At 48.4% G+C, this 24,173-nt stretch overlaps 1 protein-coding gene across 11 annotated transcripts in view; it reads left to right on the top strand.

Moving 5' to 3' along the window:
- Positions 1-17,772, top strand: part of LOC120042122 (hepatocyte growth factor-regulated tyrosine kinase substrate-like) — a 30,268-nt gene extending 12,496 nt beyond the window's left edge. For 2 of the 11 annotated variants that reach the window (XM_038986982.1, XM_038987042.1), the window contains 12 exons: positions 1,604-1,754; positions 2,843-2,941; positions 3,025-3,120; positions 6,175-6,213; positions 6,998-7,192; positions 7,834-8,047; positions 8,630-8,802; positions 11,042-11,182; positions 13,307-13,475; positions 15,471-15,595; positions 16,439-16,633; positions 17,022-17,772. In XM_038986982.1, the coding sequence (XP_038842910.1) occupies positions 1,604-1,754; positions 2,843-2,941; positions 3,025-3,120; positions 6,175-6,213; positions 6,998-7,192; positions 7,834-8,047; positions 8,630-8,802; positions 11,042-11,182; positions 13,307-13,475; positions 15,471-15,595; positions 16,439-16,633; positions 17,022-17,117 (1,693 nt within the window). In that variant the 3' untranslated portion in view covers positions 17,118-17,772. The remainder of the gene's footprint in view (positions 1-1,603; positions 1,755-2,842; positions 2,942-3,024; positions 3,121-6,174; positions 6,214-6,997; positions 7,193-7,833; positions 8,048-8,629; positions 8,803-11,041; positions 11,183-13,306; positions 13,476-15,470; positions 15,596-16,438; positions 16,634-17,021) is intronic. The other 9 variants (XR_005476042.1, XM_038987034.1, XM_038987027.1 and 6 more) reach the window with 9 other exon arrangements.
- The last annotated feature ends 6,401 nt before the right edge of the window (positions 17,773-24,173 follow it).

Below are 24,173 nucleotides of genomic sequence, written 5' to 3'. Positions count from 1 at the left end.
AGTTACCGGGCTAGAGAGAGAGAGACAGTGAGTTACTGGGTTAGAGAGAGAGACAGTGAGTTACTGGGTTAGAGAGAGAGACAGTGAGTTACTGGGTTAGAGAGAGAGACAGTGAGTTACTGGGTTAGAGAGAGAGACAGTGAGTTACTGGGTTAGAGAGAGAGACAGTGAGTTACTGGGTTAGAGAGAGAGACAGTGAGTTACTGGGTTAGAGAGAGAGACAGTGAGTTACTGGGTTAGAGAGAGAGACAGTGAGTTACTGGGTTAGAGAGAGAGACAGTGAGTTACTGGGTTAGAGAGAGAGACAGTGAGTTACTGGGTTAGAGAGAGAGACAGTGAGTTACTGGGTTAGAGAGAGAGACAGTGAGTTACCGGGTTAGAGAGAGAGACAGTGAGTTACCGGGTTAGAGAGAGAGACAGTGAGTTACCGGGTTAGAGAGAGAGACAGTGAGTTACCGGGTTAGAGAGAGAGACAGTGAGTTACCGGGTTAGAGAGAGAGACAGTGAGTTACCGGGTTAGAGAGAGAGACAGTGAGTTACCGGGTTAGAGAGAGAGACAGTGAGTTACCGGGTTAGAGAGAGAGACAGTGAGTTACCGGGTTAGAGAGAGAGACAGTGAGTTACCGGGTTAGAGAGAGAGACAGTGAGTTACCGGGCTAGAGAGAGAGAGAGAGAGTTACCGGGCTAGAGAGAGAGAGAGAGTTACCGGGTTAGAGAGAGAGAGTTACCGGGTTAGAGAGAGAGAGTTACCGGGCTAGAGAGAGAGTTACCGGGCTAGAGAGAGAGGGACAGTGAGTTACCGGGTTAGAGAGAGAGAGAGTTACCGGGCTAGAGAGAGAGGGAGTGGCTCAGCCAAAACCCCCCTCAATTCCATTTCATCAGCCTGTATATTTAAAATGTCCCACTTCAGCCTTCATAGAGCATTTCATCAGCCTGTATGTTTAAAATGTCCCACTTCAGCCTTCATAGAGCATTTCATCAGCCTGTATATTTAAAATGTCCCACTTCAGCCTTCATAGAGCATTTCATCAGTCTGTATATTTAAAATGTCCCACTTCAGCCTTCATAGAGCATTTCATCAGCCTGTATATTTAAAATGTCCCACTTCAGCCTTCATAGAGCATTTCATCAGCCTGTATATTTAAAATGTCCCACTTCAGCCTTCATAGAGCATTTCATCAGCCTGTATATTTAAAATGTCCCACTTCAGCCTTCATAGAGCATTTCATCAGCCTGTATGTTTAAAATGTCCCACTTCAGCCTTTATAGAGCATTTCATCAGCCTGTATGTTTAAAATGTCCCACTTCAGCCTTCATAGAGCATTTCATCAGCCTGTATATTTAAAATGTCCCACTTCAGCCTTTATAGAGCATTTCATCAGCCTGTACAAGTTGTTCTAGTGGTATAATTTCATGTGGTGGGTAGGTACACTTAGTGAATGATCTGTATGGATACTTGTGATCTTCTACTGTAAATACCATTCTGCTGCTCAGTACCCGTCGGTTTCCATCCATCCAGTTTATTGTCCATGTCCAACCACCTCTGACTCACCAAGTTGTGTGTCTGACCCCTGACCTCCCTTCTGACCCCTCTCCTCACCAGCCACCCTTCCCTCTCTCCCCCGCCTAGGAAAGCTGAAGGGGGTAAACCCGTCGGGACATCCACCTCCGTGGCCCCAGGCCCGGCAGAGCTGCCGCCAGAGTACCTGACCAGCCCCCTGTCCCAGCAGTCTCAGGTAGTGGTCCAGGAAACAGTAAGTGAATGTATGGCCTAAGAGACGACCCCCTGGTGGTGGGTCAAGGTGTCTGCGTCCCAAATGGCACCCTATTCCCTACATAGTGCACTACTTTGGGCTACTTTGGGCTGTGACCACCAGAGCTCCATAGTAGTGCACTATATCGGGAGTAGGGTTTAATTTCAAGTGCAGACCCAGACCGTCTCATCCTCCCCAATAGAGACGACATATGGGGATCAGTTTAACATGCCATAAACTACAACATGGGAGTTGTAGTTTGATGAACTTTGGGGGGTGGGGGGGGTTGTAGTTTGACATGGTAAAATGATTCCCAATGATCACCAATCATCTCCCTCCCCCCTGGAACACACAGAAATCAAGTCTTTGTTATTAGATTCTTATAAGGCCCACCTGCTGTCTCTCGTTTGTCTTTCTCCTAACGTTCCCTGCCTCCTTGACCGCGGTGGGGTTCCAGGTTGTCTGTGTTTGCAGTGAGGCTGCTCCTCAGTTCATGCCCCTTGGTGGGAGAGCGAGGCAGCAGCAGTGTTCCCTCTGCAGTTGGGGGGTTCAGGTGATCAGATCTCACAAAGTCTGTAGGACTGTTTTAAAGTGAACCATCCATCCTGGAACTGCAACAATATGATAAAGCAATATTCTGAGAAGTGAAGCACAACTGCAATGAAGACCACCTGGAACGCAGCCATTGGCTTGGCTTATTACCCAATGCCCACCCTGCTTTACCTTCCCTGGTGTTTCTCTTCTAACCTTCCCCTCCCTGGTCCTCTCTCCTCCCTGGTTCCCTCTCTCCTCCCTGGTTCCCTCTCTCCACCCTGGTTCCCTCTCTCCTCCCTGGTTCCCTCTCTCCTCCCTGGTTCCCTCTCTCCTCCCTGGTTCCCTCTCTCCTCCCTGGTTCCCTCTCTCCTCCCTGGTCCTCTCTCCTCCCTGGTCCTCTCTCCTCCCTGGTACTCTCTCCTCCCTGGTCCTCTCTCCTGTGGGCCCCTGTTCCTCCCTGGTCCTCTCTCCTGTGGGCCCCTGTTCCTCCCTGGCCCTCTCGCCTCGGGGCCTCCCTCCCCTGGGGGTTTCATCTCTTTTCCCTGTCTCACCAGGTGCCCCCCAAACGGGACGAGGCGGCCCTGCAGGAGGAGGAGGAGCTTCAGCTGGCCATCGCCCTATCACAAAGCGAGGCTGAGGAGAAGGAGAGGATGGTGGGTAGTGCTGTATATAAATAAAGGGACTGTAGCTCCACAGTGTGAATGGAAAGACACTGATACATGTTGTGTGTCTACAGAGACAGAAGAACTCGTACGGGGTCTACCCCAAAGCTGACCCCGCCCCAGTCACCTCCTCAGCCCCCCCCGTCAACTCACTCTACTCCTCTCCTGTGGTAAGACTTACTCTCATCCACTCCCTCCATCCTCTCTCTCTAGATGTACTCTGTGTTAACACCATCCTCTCTCTCTAGATGTACTCTGTGTTAACACCATCCTCTCTCTCTATAGAAGTACTCTGTTTTCTACACTATGTCGTGCCGCCCCACTAAGTCTCTTGTGAAGTATTACTTAGTAACTGGTACATTATGACGGCTCCATATTATACTGAACTGCTGCACATCTTTTTATCTAAATATTTATTTATACCCGTAAGTCATCTTTTACACTAACCACCTAGTTGGTCAAGAGGTGAATAATGAGACATGTACTCTGTTTGTGTGTGTTGTTATGTATTGTAACGTGTATATTCAAGTACCACTATGCACCTGTAATTACTATGCCGGGGGCCTATGCACCTGTAATTACTGTGCCGGGGGCCTATGCACCTGTAATTACTGTGCCGGGGGCCTATGCACCTGTAATTACTATGCCGGGGGCCTATGCACATGTAATTACTGTGCCGGGGGCCTATGCACCTGTAGTTACTATGCAGGGGGCCTATGCACCTGTAGTTACTATGCAGGGGGCCTATGCACCTGTAGTTACTATGCAGGGGGCCTATGCACCTGTAGTTACTATGCAGGGGGCCTATGCACCTGTAATTACTATGCCGGGGGCCTATGCACCTGTAATTACTATGCCGGGGGCCTATGCACCTGTAGTTACTATGCCGGGGGCCTATGCACCTGTAGTTACTATGCCGGGGGCCTATGCACCTGTAATTACTGTGCCGGGGGCCTATGCACCTGTAATTACTATGCCGGGGGCCTATGCACCTGTAATTACTATGCAGGGGGCCTATGCACCTGTAATTACTATGCAGGGACCCTATGCACCTGTAATTACTATGCCGGGGGCCTATGCACCTGTAATTACTGTGCAGGGACTTAACCATGTAATTACTATGTAGGGACTTAACCATGTAATTACTATGCAGGGGGCCTATGCACCTGTAATTACTTTGCAGGGACTTAACCATGTAATTATTACTGTGCAGGGACTTAACCATGTAATTACTATGCAGGGGACCTATGCACCTGTAATTACTATGCATGGACTTAACCATGTAATTACTACTGTGCAGGGACTTAACCATGTAATTACTACTGTGCAGGGACTTAACCATGTAATTATTACTTTGCAGGGACTTAACCATGTAATTACTACTGTGCAGGGACTTAACCATGTAATTATTACTTTGCAGGGACTTAACCATGTAATTACTATGCAGGGGGCATATGCACCTGTAATTACTTTGCAGGGACTTAACCATGTAATTACTATGCAGGGGGCCTATGCACCTGTAATTACTATGCATGGACTTAACCATGTAATTACTATGCTGGGGGCCTATGCACCTGTAATTACTATGCAGGGACTTAACCATGTAATTACTATGCAGGGGGCCTATGCACCTGTAATTACTATGCATGGACTTAACCATGTAATTACTACTGTGCAGGGACTTAACCATGTAATTATTACTGTGCAGGGACTTAACCATGTAATTACTACTGTGCAGGGACTTAACCATGTAATTATTACTTTGCAGGGACTTAACCATGTAATTACTACTGTGCAGGGACTTAACCATGTAATTATTACTTTGCAGGGACTTAACCATGTAATTACTACTGTGCAGGGACTTAACCATGTAATTATTACTTTGCAGGGACTTAACCATGTAATTATTACTTTGCAGGGACTTAACCATGTAATTACTACTGTGCAGGGACTTAACCATGTAATTATTACTTTGCAGGGACTTAACCATGTAATTACTATGCAGGGGGCCTATGCACCTGTAATTACTATGCAGGGACCCTATGCACCTGTAATTACTATGCCGGGGGCCTATGCACCTGTAATTACTGTGCAGGGACTTAACCATGTAATTACTATGTAGGGACTTAACCATGTAATTACTATGCAGGGGGCCTATGCACCTGCAATTACTTTGCAGGGACTTAACCATGTAATTATTACTGTGCAGGGACTTAACCATGTAATTACTATGCAGGGGACCTATGCACCTGTAATTACTATGCATGGACTTAACCATGTAATTACTACTGTGCAGGGACTTAACCATGTAATTACTACTGTGCAGGGACTTAACCATGTAATTATTACTTTGCAGGGACTTAACCATGTAATTACTACTGTGCAGGGACTTAACCATGTAATTATTACTTTGCAGGGACTTAACCATGTAATTACTATGCAGGGGGCATATGCACCTGTAATTACTTTGCAGGGACTTAACCATGTAATTACTATGCAGGGGGCCTATGCACCTGTAATTACTATGCATGGACTTAACCATGTAATTACTATGCTGGGGGCCTATGCACCTGTAATTACTATGCAGGGACTTAACCATGTAATTACTATGCAGGGGGCCTATGCACCTGTAATTACTATGCATGGACTTAACCATGTAATTACTACTGTGCAGGGACTTAACCATGTAATTATTACTGTGCAGGGACTTAACCATGTAATTACTACTGTGCAGGGACTTAACCATGTAATTATTACTTTGCAGGGACTTAACCATGTAATTATTACTTTGCAGGGACTTAACCATGTAATTACTACTGTGCAGGGACTTAACCATGTAATTATTACTTTGCAGGGACTTAACCATGTAATTACTACTGTGCAGGGACTTAACCATGTAATTATTACTTTGCAGGGACTTAACCATGTAATTATTACTTTGCAGGGACTTAACCATGTAATTACTACTGTGCAGGGACTTAACCATGTAATTATTACTTTGCAGGGACTTAACCATGTAATTACTATGCAGGGGGCCTATGCACCTGTAATTACTATGCAGGGACTTAACCATGTAATTACTGTGCAGGGACTTAACCATGTAATTACTGTGCAGGGACTTAACCATGTAATTACTGTGCAGGGACTTAACCATGTAATTACTGTGCAGGGACTTAACCATGTATAGGGTCTGTTGTAATGTATAATGTGTGCGTTCTCCACAGAACTCCTCTGCTCCCTCAGCTGAAGATGTGGACCCTGAGGTTAGACACATGTCAACTCTGACACTCCTGTGCTGTCTCTGTGCTGTCTCTGAGCTGTCTCTGTGCTGTCTCTGTGCTGTCTCTGTGCTGTCTCTGTGCTGTCTCTGTGCTGTCTCTGTGCTGTCTCTGTGCTGTCTGAGCTGTCTCTGTGCTGTCTGAGCTGTCTCTGAGCTGTCTCTGAGCTGTCTCTGTGCTGTCTCTGTGCTGTCTCTGTGCTGTCTCTGTGCTGTCCTCTGAGCTGTCCTCTGAGCTGTCTCTGAGCTGTCTCTGAGCTGTCTCTGTGCTGTCTCTGTGCTGTCTCTGAGCTGTCTCTGTGCTGTCTCTGTGCTGTCTCTGTGCTGTCTCTGTGCTGTCTGAGCTGTCCTCTGAGCTGTCCTCTGAGCTGTCCTCTGAGCTGTCTCTGTGCTGTCTCTGTGCTGTCTCTGTGCTGTCTCTGTGCTGTCTCTGAGCTGTCTCTGTGCTGTCCTCTGTGCTGTCCTCTGTGCTGTCTCTGAGCTGTCTCTGTGCTGTCTCTGAGTCTAGAATTAAACCTACGTCTCATTTGATACGGTTACATTTACAGCTCAGACTGCACTGTAGTGTAAATGAACTATATACTGGGGTGAGTTTCCCAGAAACATACAGGTGATTACTAGATCATTGGTTGTCCATTGCCCACCTATGGACTCATGATCTTTCTGCTAAAGATCCTCTTTATGTGTTTGGGAAACTGGTCCCAGGTCAGTATGTCTAGTCATGTTTTGGTTGAGAGGACATTCCTGATCTATAATGGTCTTCTCTCCAGCTGGCTCGCTACCTGAACAGAACGTATTGGGAGAAGAAACAGGAAGAGGCACGCAAGAGTCCCACCCCCTCTGCCCCTGCCCCCGTACCATTGGCTACTGAGCCCCTGCCAATCAGCCAGCCCCAGCCAGTGGAAACTGTCGCACCACTCCCAGCTCAAGTCGTCATGGCCACGCCTCCAGTCAACGTAGTGGAGGTTAGTTGTACACTGCTGAGTTATGAGAGATGGAAGACAAACGGATTTTCTTATTTATTCAGGTGAAAATTCATACGTAGCAGCAGAGATTGAAGTAGATTTAGATTAGAAATGACTACATGCTCCTTTTCATTAGCTGTTTGTTCCTCCTGAATGACTCCACTTTCCCTCCTCTCCTTTTTCTTCCTCTACTCCCTCTTCCTCCCCGTCCTCCCTTTCACCTCTCCTCTTCCTCCCTTTCACCTCTCCTCTTCCTCCCTTTCTCCTCTCGCCTTCCTCCCTTTCTCCTCTCCTCTTCCTCCCTTTCTCCTCTCGCCTTCCTCCCTTTCACCTCTCCTCTTCCTCCCTTTCTCCTCTCGCCTTCCTCCCTTTCTCCTCTCCTCTTCCTCCCCCGTCCTCCCTTTCTCCTCTCGCCTTCCTCCCTTTCTCCTCTCCTCTTCCTCCCCCGTCCTCCCCTCTTCCTCCCCCGTCCTCCCTTTCTCCTCTCGCCTTCCTCCCTTTCTCCTCTCCCCTCTATTCTTCCCCTGTCCTCCCTTTCTCCTCTCCCCTCTCTTCTTCCCCTGTCCTCCCTTTCTCCTCTCCCCTCTCTTCCTCCGTCGTCCTCCCTTTCTCCTCTCCCCTCTCTTCTTCCCCACCCCCAGCAGCAGTATCAGAATGGTGAGTCGGAGGAGAACCACGATGCGTTCCTGAAGGCTCTGCAGAATGCGGTCACCACCTTCCTGAACCGTATGAAGAGTAACCACATGCGTGGTCGCAGCATCACCAACGACAGCGCCGTGCTCTCCCTCTTCCAGTCCATCAACACCATGCACCCCCAGCTACTGGACATCCTCAATCAGCTGGACGAGAAGAGACGTGAGTTAGGGGGGGGGGTTTGGTTCTGTGTGTGACTTTGTTTCAGTGTTTGTTTTTGTAAGAGATTCTCTGAAGCCGTGATTCAATCTGATCGAGCTTTGTCTGCAATGCATGTTTTAAAAACTATGTTCCCATGTTTGTGGAGACCACATTCACTGTAAACGATACATATGTCTCAATCAGGAATGGCCTATAAATGGCATATTGTCCAAATCTGTGATCCCGGCCTAACTCTTGCTGAAACTGTGAGCATGTCTGTCTGCTTGTTGGTTTACCATGTTTGTTGTCTTGGTCCTGTAACGTTTAATCTCTGTCTAACTAAACATCTCCATGTCTGTCTGCTTGTTGGTTTATCATGTTTGTTGTCTTAGACAGCGGTTAAACGTTACACGACTAACTAAACATCTCCATGTCTGTCTGCTTGTTGGTTTATCATGTTTGTTGTCTTAGACAGCGGTTAAACGTTACACGACTAACTAAACATCTCCATGTCTGTCTGCTTGTTGGTTTATCATGTTTGTTGTCTTGGTCCTGTAACGTTTAACCGCTGTCTAACTAAACATCTCCATGTCTGTCTGCCAGTGTACTACGAGGGTCTGCAGGACAAGCTGGCCCAGGTGCGTGATGCGAGGGCCGCCCTGAACGCCCTACGAGACGAGCACAGAGAGAAGCTGCGTCGTGCTGCCGAGGAGGCAGAGAGACAGAGACAGATCCAGCTGGCCCAGAAACTAGAGATCATGAGACAGAAGAAACAGGTGACAGACTGGGGAACAACAGGGCTGGGAGTCTGTTTAGGAGGGGTGTTATTACTGATTATAACAGGTGACAGACTGGGGAACAACAGGGCTGGGAGTCTGTTTAGGAGGGGTGTTATTACAGATTATAACAGGTGACAGACTGGGGAACAACAGGGCTGGGAGTCTGTTTAGGAGGGGTGTTATTACAGATAGTAACAGGTGACAGACTGGGGAACAAAAGGGCTGGGAGTCTGTTTTGATGTATTGTGTAGAACAGATCAGCTGTAGAATATTTAAAGGCCCAGTGCAGTAAAAAACGTGATTTCCTTGTGTTTTCTATTTATGTCCACACTATGAGGTTGGAATAATAGTGTGAAATGACAATGACATTTTAGTGTAAAAACTCCTGAAATTTCAGCCTGTTTTGGTGGGATGGTGTTTTGGCCTGCCTGGTGAAAGCACCAGGCTGCAAATTTTTAGTTAATAGACCAATAAGAACGAGTTCCAAATCTCTCTGCCAATAGCAATTCTTGCTTTGCTAAGAAGCACATTTTTGTTTATTTTCGACCATTTTAATTGAAAGCAATTACAGCAAGGTACTTCATTGTTACCCAGAAACGATTTGATGTTGAGATAAAAACGGCTGCATTGGACCTTTTCAATAGAATCATTTGAACCCTCAGATTCAGTAGGATTTAGTCACGTGATGAGGTATGGGTTGTTCTGAGGTAGGGGGTTAGTCACGTGATGAGGTATGGGTTGTTCTGTGGTAGGGGGTTAGTAACGTGATGAGGTATGGGTTGTTCTGAGGTAGGGGGTTAGTAACGTGATGAGGTATGGGTTGTTCTGCGCTAGGGGGTTAGTCACGTGATGAGGTATGGGTTGTTCTGTGGTAGGGGGTTAGTCACGTGATGAGGTATGGGTTGTTCTGCGGTAGGGGGTTAGTCACGTGATGAGGTATGGGTTGTTCTGCGCTAGGGGGTTAGTCACGTGATGAGGTATGGGTTGTTCTGCGCTAGGGGGTTAGTCACGTGATGAGGTATGGGTTGTTCTGCGCTAGGGGGTTAGTCACGTGATGAGGTATGGGTTGTTCTGCGCTAGGGGGTTAGTCACGTGATGAGGTATGGGTTGTTCTGCGGTAGAGGGTTAGTCACGTGATGAGGTATGGGTTGTTCTGCGGTAGAGGGTTAGTCACGTGATGAGGTATGGGTTGTTCTGCGGTAGGGGGTTAGTCACGTGATGAGGTATGGGTTGTTCTGTGGTAGGGGGTTAGTCACGTGATGAGGTATGGGTTGTTCTGCGCTAGGGGGTTAGTCACGTGATGAGGTATGGGTTGTTCTGTGGTAGGGGGTTAGTCACGTGATGAGGTGTAGGTTGCTTCTGACTTATGGAGTTTCTTTGCTCTTTTATAAGTGGTCTTGGTTTCAGGAGGACCTAGAGATGCAGCATCAGCCTGTTAGGTGGTATATGGTGTCTGATGTGGTGATATATGGTGTCTGATGTGGTGATATATGGTGTCTGATGTGGTGACCTGTGTTTCAGGAGGACCTAGAGATGCAGCGTCAGCCTGTTAGGTGGTATATGGTGTCTGATGTGGTGATATATGGTGTCTGATGTGGTGACTGTGTTTCAGGAGGACCTAGAGATGCAGCATCAGCCTGTTAGGTGGTATATGGTGTCTGATGTGGTGACTGTGTTTCAGGAGGACCTAGAGATGCAGCGTCAGCCTGTTAGGTGATATATGGTGTCTGTTGTGGTGACCTGTGTTTCAGGAGGACCTAGAGATGCAGCATCAGCCTGTTAGGTGGTATATGGTGTCTGATGTGGTGACCTGTGTTTCAGGAGGACCTAGAGATGCAGCATCAGCCTGTTAGGTGGTGTATGGTGTCTGATGTGGTGACCTGTGTTTCAGGAGGACCTAGAGATGCAGCATCAGCCTGTTAGGTGGTATATGGTGTCTGATGTGGTGACTGTGTTTCAGGGGGACCTAGAGATGCAGCATCAGCCTGTTAGGTGGTATATGGTGTCTGATGTGGTGACTGTGTTTCAGGAGGACCTAGAGATGCAGCATCAGCCTGTTAGGTGGTATATGGTGTCTGATGTGGTGACTGTGTTTCAGGAGTACCTTGAGATGCAGCGTCAGCCTGTTAGGTGATATATGGTGTCTGATGTGGTGACTGTGTTTCAGGAGTACCTTGAGATGCAGCGTCAGCCTGTTAGGTGGTATATGGTGTCTGATGTGGTGACTGTGTTTCAGGAGTACCTTGAGATGCAGCGTCAGCTGGCCATCCAGCGGCTCCAGGAGCAGGAGAAGGAGAGACAGATGAGGCTGGAGCAACAGAAACACACCATCCAGATGAGAGCCCAGATGCCTGCCTTCCCCATGCCCTACCCACAGGTAGACACTATACTATACCATGCCCTACCCACAGGTAGACACTATACTATACCATGCCCTACCCACAGGTAGACACTACACTATACCATGCCCTACCCACAGGTAGACACTACACTATACCGTGCCCTACCCGCAGGTAGACACTACACCATACCGTGCCCTACCCACAGGTACACTATACCGTGCCCTACCCACAGGTACACTATACCGTGCCCTACCCACAGGTACACTATACTATACCATGCTCTACCCACAGGTACACTATACCGTGCCCTACCCACAGGTAGACACTATACTATACCGTGCCCTACCCACAGGTACACTATACCGTGCCCTACCCACAGGTACACTATACCGTGCCCTACCCACAGGTACACTATACCATGCCCTACCCACAGGTATACACTATACCGTGCCCTACCCACATGTACACTATACCATGCCCTACCCACAGGTATACACTATACCATGCCCTACCCACAGGTATACACTATACCGTGCCCTACCCACAGGTATACACTATACCGTGCCCTACCCACAGGTATACACTATACTATACCGTGCCCTACCCACAGGTAGACACTATACCGTGCCCTACCCACAGGTAGACACTATACCGTGCCCTACCCACAGGTAGACACTATACCGTGCCCTACCCACAGGTAGACACTATACCGTGCCCTACCCACAGGTAGACACTATACTATACCGTGCCCTACCCACAGGTACACTATACCGTGCCCTACCCACAGGTACACTATACCGTGCCCTACCCACAGGTAGACACTATACCGTGCCCTACCCACAGGTAGACACTATACCGTGCCCTACCCACAGGTAGACACTATACCGTGCCCTACCCACAGGTAGACACTATACCGTGCCCTACCCACAGGTATACACTATACCGTGCCCTACCCACAGGTATACACTATACCGTGCCCTACCCACAGGTAGACACTATACCATGCCCTACCCACAGGTAGACACTATACCGTGCCCTACCCACAGGTAGACACTATACCGTGCCCTACCCACAGGTAGACACTATACTATACCATACCATGCCCTACCCACAGGTAGACACTATACCATGCCCTACCCACAGGTATACACTACACTATACCATACCATACCCACAGGTATACACTATACCATGCCCTAACCACAGGTAGACACTATACTATACCATACCATGCCCTACCCACAGGTAGACACTATACTATACCATACCATGCCCTACCCACAGGTAGACACTACACTATACCATATCATGCCCTACCCATAGGTAGACACTACACTATACCATGCCCTACCCACAGGTAGACACTACACTATACCATACCATGCTCTACCCACAGGTAGACACTACACTATACCATGCCCTACCCACAGGTAGACACTACACTATACCGTGCCCTACCCACAGGTAGACACTACACTATACCATGCCCTACCCACAGGTAGACACTATACCGGGCCCTACCCACAGGTAGACACTATACCGGGCCCTACCCACAGGTAGACACTATACCGGGCCCTACCCACAGGTAGACACTATACCGGGCCCTACCCACAGGTAGACACTATACCGGGCCCTACCCACAGGTAGACACTATACCGGGCCCTACCCACAGGTAGACACTATACCGGGCCCTACCCACAGGTAGACACTATACCGGGCCCTACCCACAGGTAGACACTATACCGGGCCCTACCCACAGGTAGACACTATACCGGGCCCTACCCACAGGTAGACACTATACTATACCGTGCCCTACCCACAGGTAGACACTACACTATACCCGTCTCTCTGGCCGGCACACAGGGGAGTTAGTCTTCAAACAGAGCCTTGGAGCAGGCGTGTCACGACACACTGTTAGTCTATAGAGGTTCTGCACACTGTTAGTCTATAGAGGTTCTGCACACTGTTAGTCTATAGAGGTTCTGCACACTGTTAGTCTATAGAGGTTCTGCACACTGTTAGTCTATAGAGGTTCTGCACACTGTTAGTCTATAGAGGTTCTGTGTTAATGGTTGCTGCAGGTGTTTTATCTGGCGTTTACCTTAGTGGCTGTTCTTTTTGTCCAGCTCTTGTGTAAATTCCTCTCCGTTTCACCCTAGATGCAGTCTTTGCCCCCCAACGTGGCAGGAGGGGTGGTGTACGGGCAGCCGGGGGGACCCCCCAGTTACCCAGGCACCTTTAGCCCCTCAGGGTCAGTGGAGGGGTCGCCCATGCACAACGTCTACATGAACCAGCCTGGACCAGGACAGTACCAGGCCATGCCTCCGGGTTAGTACAGACCCCAATGAGTCAAATGTTTGTGTCTTGTTGAATAGCATGGTAGTTAGCCTGGGGGCCAGCATGTCTTGTTGAATAGCATGGTAGTTAGCCTGGGGGCCAGCATGTCTTGTTGAATAGCATGGTAGTTAGCCTGGGGGTCAGCATGTCTTGTTGAATAGCATGGTAGTTAGTCTAGGGGCCCAGCATGTCTTGTTGAATAGCATGGTAGTTAGCCTGGGGGCCAGCATGTCTTGTTGAATAGCATGGTAGTTAGCCTGGGGGTCAGCATGTCTTGTTGAATAGCATGGTAGTTAGTCTAGGGGCCCAGCATGTCTTGTTGAATAGCATGGTAGTTAGCCTGGGGGCCAGCATGTCTTGTTGAATAGCATGGTAGTTAGCCTGGGGGCCAGCATGTCTTGTTGAATAGCATGGTAGTTAGCCTGGGGGCCAGCATGTCTTGTTGAATAGCATGGTAGTTAGCCTGGGGGCCAGCATGTCTTGTTGAATAGCATGGTAGTTAGCCTGGGGGCCAGCATGTCTTGTTGAATAGCATGGTAGTTAGCCTGGGGGCCAGCATGTCTTGTTGAATAGCATGGTAGTTAGCCTGGGGGTCAGCATGTCTTGTTGAATAGCATGGTAGTTAGTCTAGGGGCCAGCATGTCTTGTTGAATAGCATGGTAGTTAGCCTGGGGGCCAGCATGTCTTGTTGAATAGCATGGTAGTTAGTCTAGGGGCCAGCATGTCTTGTTGAATAGCATGGTAATTAGTCTAGGGGCCAGCATGTCTTGTTGAATAGCATGGTAGTTAGTCTAGGGGCCAGCATGTCTTGTCGAATAGCATGGTAGTTAGCCTGGGGGCCAGCATGTCTTGTTGAATAGCATGGTAGTTAGCCTGGGGCTTGTTTGATGTGGCAATGCGTTACAAGGAGTGGCAAGATGGCACAAACAGATCTGGGACCAGGATAAATGCTGGAGTGTCTCAGAATCAGCAGTGGAATCAGGGGTGGGATCAGGGGTGGAATCAGGGGTGGAATCAGAGGTGGAATCAGGGGTGGGATCAGGGGTGGAATCAGGGGTGGAATCAGAGGTGGAATCAGGGTTGCTCCTCCCCATTGATGCTATACCAGCCTCCACTCTTCTGGGAAAGCGTTCCACTAGAACGTGGGGAAAGCTCACTCTTCTGGGAAAGCGTTCCACATGGCTGTGGGGACTTGGTTCCAGGCTAGGTCGGGCACTGATATTGTGCGATTAGGCCGGGCTCTCAGTTCGTTGGGGTTGAGGTTAGTGCAGGCTAGTCAAGTTCTTCCACACCGATCTGGACAAACCATTTCTGTATGGACCTGGCTTTGTGCTCGGGGGGGCATTGTCATGCCTTAACAGGAAAGGGCCTTCCCCAAACTGTTGCCACCATTATTCCTCCTTCATGAACCTTTACAGTTGGCACTATCCATTAGAACAGTTATCATTCTACTGGCGTCCTCCAAACACATTGAGCATGGTGATCTTAGTCTTGTGTGCGGCTGCTCGGCCATGGAAACCCATTTCATGAAGTTCTTGTGCTGACGTTGCTTCCAGAGGCAGTTTGGAACTCAGTAGTGAGTGTTGCAATCGAGGACAGACGATTTTTACGTGCTTCAGCACTCAGCGGTCCCGTTCTGTGAGCTTGAGCTCCTAGACGTTTCCACTTCACAATAACAACACTTACAGTTGACCGGGGCAGCTCTAGCAGGGTAGAAATGTGACCAACTGACTTGTTGGAAAGGTGGCATCCTATGACGGTGTCACGTTGAAAGTCACTGAGCTCTTCAGTACGGGCCATTCTACTGCCAATGTTTGTCTATGGAGATTACATGGCTGTGTGCTTGATTTTATACACATGTCAGCAGTGGGTGTGGCTGAAATAGCTGAATCCACTAATTTGAAGGGATGTCCACATACTTTTGTATATGTTGTGTACATTGACCTTCTGTAACGTGACGCTCCTGTGTTTGCCTCCCTGCTCCAGACCCCAACATGTACATGTACCAGCCTGCAGGAACCAATGGGCAGCCTGCACTCCCTGGCCAGGCCCCGCCCACCACTAGCCCCGCCTACTCTAACTACCAGCCCACACCCACACAGGGATACCAGGTGAGAACAGAGGGGGGAGTGTCATGCCTGTTACAATACTATTGGTGTTGAACTGGAAACGTGTTAGTGGACTTCCTCATACGGAGTTTGTCGTCTAGGTAACTAGGTTTCCTCCTTAATGTGAACTACATGATGTAATGCCTGATGTCACGGCCCAATGAGAGGCTCAGCATTACACCGTCAGATCAAATCAAATGTTATTTGTCACATGCGCCCGAATACAACAGGTATTTACAAGCCCTTAACCATCAATGCAGTTTTAAGAAAAGTATTAATTGTTAAGTAAAACAATAGAAAATAAAAGTAAAACAGCAGTCAAATAATAGTAGTGAGGCTGTATACAGGGGTACCGGTACAGAGTCAATGAGCGGGGGCACGGTTAGCTGAGGTAATATGTACATGTATGTAGAGTTAAAGTGACTATACATAGATTATAAACAGAGTAGCAGCAGTGTAAAAGAGGGGTCTGGGTAGCCCTTTGATTAGCTGGTCAGGAGTCTTATGACTTGGGGGTAGAAGCTGTTAAGAAGCCTCTTGGTACTAGACTTGGTGCTCCGGTACCGTTTACCGGAGTCCTTTTTAAAATGTGCTTCAGGTTTCATGTCACTCTTTCATTTTGTTTCCTGGTCCTCACTTTCTAAAGCTCAGCGTGGCTCCTCCTCAGAGCTGTTTGACTGTTATTTAGCATCATAATGTGATGATGATTTATAGAGGGAGTCAAACGGCTCACGACTAGTGTTATAATAGATTATAACCACATCATAATACATTCTACATGTAGGCTTTAAATCATCTGTTAGCGACGTCTGTAATGTTCATATTTTTTTGTGTCATCGGTCTCAGCAGAATGTGGTGTCCCAGGCCCAGTCTCTGCCCCCCATGTCCCAGCCTCCCCCCACTAACGGTATGTCCTATGTGGCCTACCCTCCACCTTACGCCATGCAGAATATGATGGCAGCCCTTCCTGGGCAGGACCCCAACATGCCCCCACAACAACCCTACATGCAGGGCCCAGGACAACAGCCCATGTACCAACAGGTAGGAGTCCTTGGTTTCTCTTCCCCCTCTCTTCCTGTCTCTTTCTTCCTGTTCTCTCTCCTTTCTTCCTCTCTCTCTCCTTTCTTTCTCTCTCTCTCTCTCTCTCCTCTCTCCTCTCTCTCTCCATCCTCTCTCCTCTCTCTCTCCATCCTCTCTCCTCTCTCTCTCCATCCTCTCTCTCCTCTCTCTCTCCATCCTCTCTCTCCTCTCTCTCTCCATCCTCTCCTTCCTCTCTCTCTCTCACTCCTCTCTCCCTCTACCAGCATAGTGTTGCCTGTCTATAGGGGGACTTCTGATTCCGTATGTCAGAGGCTTGTTTGTTCTATGTGTTATGTAGTGGGAGTTGCAGTGAGGGATTGATGGTAATCTCTCGTCTCTCTCTGTGTAGATGGCTCCCCCTGGTGGCCCCCAGCAGCAGGTTCAGCAGCAGCAGCCTCCGCAGGTCCATCCAGGCAGCGAGGCACAGCTCATCTCCTTCGACTGATCTATCCACCTGGCTAGCTCAGCTTAACGTTACCACCTGCTGCTGGCAGGGTTCAACACTACACCCTCTCTCCTCTTCTGTCCTCACCTCTCTTCTCCTCTTCTGTCCTCACCTCTGTCCTCACCTCTCTCCTCCTCTGTGTTCTCCTCTCTCTCTGCTGGGCTCGTGGCCTGGATTCCCCAACAAACACATGTTTCTTACAATGTTTCTGTTTTGTTACGGCAATGTTGTGAAATAACGGACATGTTACCCCTCCTCCTAGGCATCCTCTCTCCCCCACCTGACATGGAGGATGAGAGGAGTGAGGAGGGGGTTAGGTAGGGTTACTATGCACCATGCATACCCCTCCTAGGCATCCTCTCTCCCCCACCTGACATGGAGGATGAGAGGAGTGAGGAGGGGGTTAGGTAGGGTTACTATGCACCATGCATACCCCGGGGTTGTATTCACTAGGAACCTAGACGGGGAGTGACTACCAGAACTTATAAGAAACACTTTCCCTTTTAATGTGTTTTGCTACAGTGTTCCCTCCTCTCTCTCTCTGTCTCTCTCTCTCTCTGATAATGTATGTAGTCTTTCTCTTCTGAAAGTAATATCTGAAGCTCATCTAGTCAGTGGTATAATAAAGGAACAAATCAAATATGATAGGAATCAATGGAATCTAAGGCAAGACCATAATCATCCTTCCTCATATTTGTATAAGCTAGTTTGCATGTTAAAGTCCTTATTTTCATGGACATGGCAGATGTGTTACAGCAGTAACTGTTCTGGAGTCATATTGTGGTGATTGGCCATGTTTCATACTGCCATGTTTCATACTGCCTGCTTGGTTGACCGAGGCTGTGGAAGTTAATGGAGATGGGGAATGAAAGATGTAGGACAGAGCACAGAAAGCACCTCGAACAGGTTCTAGTGAGAGTGTCCGAGAAGGGAGGGAGGGATGGATGAATGGAGGGAGGGATGGATGAATGGAGGGAGGAATGGATGAATGGAGGGAGGAATGGATGAATGGAGAGAGGGAGGAATGAAGGGAGGGAGGGATAAATGGATGAAGGGAGGAAGGAATGGAGGGAGGGAGGAATGGATGAATAGAGGGAGGAATGGAGGGAGGGATGACTGGATGGATGCACTAACCCACCTCTCCTAACCTCCTGAGTTTACATTCAAGTGTAATTTTCCACACACACATCCACTGACACAGAGCTCATTTTAAAGTGTAGATTGGCCGTCTTATGTTGGTAAGGCTTGGTAGTGTTTTTCACTATCTTTTTGAGTTGATGGAGAACATGGGAGAAAGAACCTTTTTATTAGTTTGTACACGTCTGATAGTTATCTTCTCACCAATCAGACTGGCTGAGGGGAAGCAGTATGGGACTACAATAGAACACTTACATCCAGTGTGGAACTACAGTTCCCAATATTCACAGCTCCAGAGACAGATTACCACCATCACTCTCTCAAGGTGTCCTGTGTCACAACTGTTGACATAATGGGTCTCTCCCAACAACTCCATTAACCACAATGCCTTGCGTCACACTCCAGGAGGAACTAGTGTGAATATAACTTAAGATTACAAATGTAGTTCCATTGCCAACTATTAACTAGCAGTTATCCAGAGGGTTGCAGTCAGGTCTATATGGCTGTTTACACAGGCAGCCCCATTCTGATCTTTTGACCAATTAGTGGAAAAAGATCTGATTGGTCAAAAGATCAGTTAGTGGCAAAACCCCCAGAATGTGGCTGCCTGTGTAAACACAGCCTATGAGAGAGTAGAGACCCTCTGACTGTGTGTCCTAAATAGCACCCTTTTCCTATATAGTGCACTACTTTTGACCAGAGCCCTATAGGTGTGTATCTGTGGGTGCTGAGATGTAGACAGGGCTGAGATGGAGTTATCTGATCTGTAGAGAGGGACTCTACATTAGATGGGCATCCATTGTGTTTCTGGTGCTAGTTTCAGTAAAGTTCGGTTTAATCACAAAACTATTTCCTCAGTTCCTCGTTTCCTTTCCTTGGTTCTTCTCCAATTCTTTGCCCGCTTCCGTCGGATGTTTTTGAGGAGGAGGAGGAGGAAGAGGAGAGAGGACCTAGGGGAGGGAATCAGGAAAAAACTTTTGAGATCCACCCTTTCGGAGTGTCTTTCAGAACCCTGTGGGTCGCGAGTGGAGAGGTGGTGGTAGTCAGTTCTTCAGGGTATGTACATGTGATGTACATGTGTTGTGCATGTATGTAACATACACCCAATCAGTGACTTCTTCTGTAACCCCTTTGATGCCATCTTTGAACTTCTTTACTTCATCATTAATGATCTTCTGTCTGACTTCTTTAAAGTCATTTTAAGATTATATTTAATAAATATCTTGTTCTCTTGTCCACCTGCTTTGTGTGTTTCTGTCATATTGTCTTTGGGATCTGAAGTAGGCTGAGTGCCAGTCTGTTGTCATGCCAACTCCTTGTCACTCATTGCCATGCAGTTGGCAAGTGCACAAACAGATCTGGGACCAGACTAGATGCATTGTCATGGAGTTGACTATACAGCACAAACAGATCTGGGACCAGACTAGATGCATTGTCATGGAGTTGACTATACAGCACAAACAGATCTGGGACCAGACTAGATCCAGTGTCATTTAAGAGCTGAAAATGAAAGGGCACACATTTTATTTTGCATAAGGTACTTTATTTACATAAATAGATGTTTAAAATATGGGTCATTAGGATGTTTGTCCAGATGCAGAAGAAGCCCTGTTTTCATGTCAACGTTTCCTGAAGACCAGGCATTTATTATACTGTTCCATCTCTATCTGGGAAAAGAAATGAAGACTTGATCCTCAACATCCTTTTAGAAGGACTGAGCTAGCAGCAGACATACCTTCTATGTTACACATTCTGTGTGTACAGTATAGTCCACCCTTAAAGATCCATTAGTTTATACATACACACAAGCAGACTGGTTAAAGAGGCTCACCATCCTCTCCATACGCATCCCGTTCCCAAACGCCAGCTGTCTCAGAACGTCGATGTCTGCTAGACCCCACCCTGGGTTCCTGTAGGGGAACAGAAGTGACGTGGTAGTCTGGGTTCCTGTAGGGGAACAGAAGTGACATGGTAAAACAGTGTGGTAGTCTGGGTTCCTGTAGGGGAACAGAAGTGACATGGTGGTAGTCTGGGTTCCTGTAGGGGAACAGAAGTGACATGGTAAAACAGTGTGGTAGTCTGGGTTCCTGTAGAGGAACAGAAGTGACGTGGTGGTAGTCTGGGTTCCTGTAGGGGAACAGAAGTGACGTGGTAAAACAGTGTGGTAGTCTGGGTTCCTGTAGGGGAACAGAAGTGACGTGGTAGTCTGGGTTCCTGTAGGGGAACAGAAGTGACGTGGTAAAGCAGTGTGGTAGTCTGGGTTCCTGTAGGGGAACAGAAGTGACGTGGTAGTCTGGGTTCCTGTAGGGGAACAGAAGTGACATGGTAAAACAGTGTGGTAGTCTGGGTTCCTGTAGGGGAACAGAAGTGACGTGGTAAAACAGTGTGGTAGTCTGGGTTCCTGTAGGGGACCAGAAGTGACGTGGTAGTCTGGGTTCCTGTAGGGGAACAGAAGTGACGTGGTAAAACAGTGTGGTAGTCTGGGTTCCTGTAGGGGAACAGAAGTGACGTGGTAAAACAGTGTGGTAGTCTGGGTTCCTGTAGGGGAACAGAAGTGACATGGTAAAACAGTGTTGTAGTCTGGGTTCCTGTAGGGGAACAGAAGTGACGTGGTAGTCTGGGTTCCTGTAGGGGAACAGAAGTGACGTGGTAGTCTGGGTTCCTGTAGGGGAACAGAAGTGACGTGGTAAAACAGTGTGGTAGTCTGGGTTCCTGTAGGGGAACAGAAGTGACGTGGTAAAACAGTGTGGTAGTCTGGGTTCCTGTAGGGGAACAGAAGTGACATGGTAAAACAGTGTGGTAGTCTGGGTTCCTGTAGGGGAACAGAAGTGACATGGTAGTCTGGGTTCCTGTAGGGGAACAGAAGTGACATGGTAAAACAGTGTGGTAGTCTGGGTTCCTGTAGGGGAACAGAAGTGACGTGGTAGTCTGGGTTCCTGTAGGGGAACAGAAGTGAGGTGGTAAAACAGTGTGGTAGTCTGGGTTCCTGTAGGGGAACAGAAGTGACATGGTTAAACAGTGTGGTAGTCTTGGTTCCTGTAGGGGAACAGAAGTGACATGGTAAAACAGTGTGGTAGTCTGGGTTCCTGTAGGGGAACAGAAGTGACATGGTTAAACAGTGTGGTAGTCTTGGTTCCTGTAGGGGAACAGAAGTGACATGGTAAAACAGTGTGGTAGTCTGGGTTCCTGTAGGGGAACAGAAGTGACGTGGTAAAACAGTGTGGTAGTCTGGGTTCCTGTAGGGGAACAGAAGTGACATGGTAAAACAGTGTGGTAGTCTGGGTTCCTGTAGGGGAACAGAAGTGACGTGGTAGTCTGGGTTCCTGTAGGGGAACAGAAGTGACGTGGTAGTCTGGGTTCCTGTAGGGGAACAGAAGTGACGTGGTAAAACAGTGTGGTAGTCTGGGTTCCTGTAGGGGAACAGAAGTGACGTGGTAAAACAGTGTGGTAGTCTGGGTTCCTGTAGGGGAACAGAAGTGACGTGGTAGTCTGGGTTCCTGTAGGGGAACAGAAGTGACGTGGTAAAACAGTGTGGTAGTCTGGGTTCCTGTAGGGGAACAGAAGTGACGTGGTAAAACAGTGTGGTAGTCTGGGTTCCTGTAGGGGAACAGAAGTGACGTGGTAAAACAGTGTGGTAGTCTGGGTTCCTGTAGGGGAACAGAAGTGACGTGGTAGTCTGGGTTCCTGTAGGGGAACAGAAGTGACGTGGTAAAACAGTGTGGTAGTCTGGGTTCCTGTAGGGGAACAGAAGTGACGTGGTAGTCTGGGTTCCTGTAGGGGAACCGAAGTGACGTGGTAAAACAGTGTGGTAGTCTGGGTTCCTGTAGGGGAACAGAAGTGACGTGGTAAAACAGTGTGGTAGTCTGGGTTCCTGTAGGGGAACAGAAGTGACGTGGTAAAACAGTGTGGTAGTCTGGGTTCCTGTAGGGGAACAGAAGTGACGTGGTAAAACAGTGTGGTAGTCTGGGTTCCTGTAGGGGAACAGAAGTGACGTGGTAGTCTGGGTTCCTGTAGGGGAACAGAAGTGACATGGTAAAACAGTGTGGTAGTCTGGGTTCCTGTAGGGGAACAGAAGTGACGTGGTGGTAGTCTGGGTTCCTGTAGGGGAACAGAAGTGACGTGGTAAAACAGTGTGGTAGTCTGGGTTCCTGTAGGGGAACAGAAGTGACATGGTTAAACAGTGTGGTAGTCTGGGTTCCTGTAGGGGAACAGAAGTGACGTGGTAAAACAGTGTGGTAGTCTGGGTTCCTGTAGGGGAACAGAAGTGACGTGGTAAAACAGTGTGGTAGTCTGGGTTCCTGTAGGGGAACAGAAGTGACGTGGTAAAACAGTGTGGTAGTCTGGGTTCCTGTAGGGGAACAGAAGTGACGTGGTAGTCTGGGTTCCTGTAGGGGAACAGAAGTGACGTGGTAAAGCAGTGTGGTAGTCTGGGTTCCTGTAGGGGAACAGAAGTGACGTGGTAGTCTGGGTTCCTGTAGGGGAACAGAAGTGACATGGTAAAACAGTGTGGTAGTCTGGGTTCCTGTAGGGGAACAGAAGTGACGTGGTAAAACAGTGTGGTAGTCTGGGTTCCTGTAGGGGAACAGAAGTGACGTGGTAGTCTGGGTTCCTGTAGGGGAACAGAAGTGACGTGGTAAAACAGTGTGGTAGTCTGGGTTCCTGTAGGGGAACAGAAGTGACGTGGTAAAACAGTGTGGTAGTCTGGGTTCCTGTAGGGGAACAGAAGTGACATGGTAAAACAGTGTGGTAGTCTGGGTTCCTGTAGGGGAACAGAAGTGACGTGGTAGTCTGGGTTCCTGTAGGGGAACAGAAGTGACGTGGTAGTCTGGGTTCCTGTAGGGGAACAGAAGTGACGTGGTAAAACAGTGTGGTAGTCTGGGTTCCTGTAGGGGAACAGAAGTGAGGTGGTAAAACAGTGTGGTAGTCTGGGTTCCTGTAGGGGAACAGAAGTGACATGGTTAAACAGTGTGGTAGTCTTGGTTCCTGTAGGGGAACAGAAGTGACGTGGTAGTCTGGGTTCCTGTAGGGGAACAGAAGTGACATGGTAAAACAGTGTGGTAGTCTGGGTTCCTGTAGGGGAACAGAAGTGACGTGGTAGTCTGGGTTCCTGTAGGGGAACAGAAGTGACATGGTAAAACAGTGTGGTAGTCTGGGTTCCTGTAGGGGAACAGAAGTGACATGGTAAAACAGTGTGGTAGTCTGGGTTCCTGTAGGGGAACAGAAGTGACATGGTAGTCTGGGTTCCTGTAGGGGAACAGAAGTGACATGGTAAAACAGTGTGGTAGTCTGGGTTCCTGTAGGGGAACAGAAGTGACGTGGTAGTCTGGGTTCCTGTAGGGGAACAGAAGTGAGGTGGTAAAACAGTGTGGTAGTCTGGGTTCCTGTAGGGGAACAGAAGTGACATGGTTAAACAGTGTGGTAGTCTTGGTTCCTGTAGGGGAACAGAAGTGACATGGTAAAACAGTGTGGTAGTCTGGGTTCCTGTAGGGGAACAGAAGTGACATGGTTAAACAGTGTGGTAGTCTTGGTTCCTGTAGGGGAACAGAAGTGACATGGTAAAACAGTGTGGTAGTCTGGGTTCCTGTAGGGGAACAGAAGTGACGTGGTAAAACAGTGTGGTAGTCTGGGTTCCTGTAGGGGAACAGAAGTGACATGGTAAAACAGTGTGGTAGTCTGGGTTCCTGTAGGGGAACAGAAGTGACATGGTAAAACAGTGTGGTAGTCTGGGTTCCTGTAGGGGAACAGAAGTGACGTGGTAGTCTGGGTTCCTGTAGGGGAACAGAATTGACGTGGTAGTCTGGGTTCCTGTAGGGGAACAGAAGTGACGTGGTAAAACAGTGTGGTAGTCTGGGTTCCTGTAGGGGAACAGAAGTGACGTGGTAAAACAGTGTGGTAGTCTGGGTTCCTGTAGGGGAACAG

The sequence above is a fragment of the Salvelinus namaycush genome, chromosome 3, assembly GCF_016432855.1.
Source record: "Salvelinus namaycush isolate Seneca chromosome 3, SaNama_1.0, whole genome shotgun sequence".
Classification (NCBI taxonomy): domain Eukaryota; kingdom Metazoa; phylum Chordata; class Actinopteri; order Salmoniformes; family Salmonidae; genus Salvelinus; species Salvelinus namaycush.
This window is presented reverse-complemented; position numbering and strand designations above follow the sequence as displayed.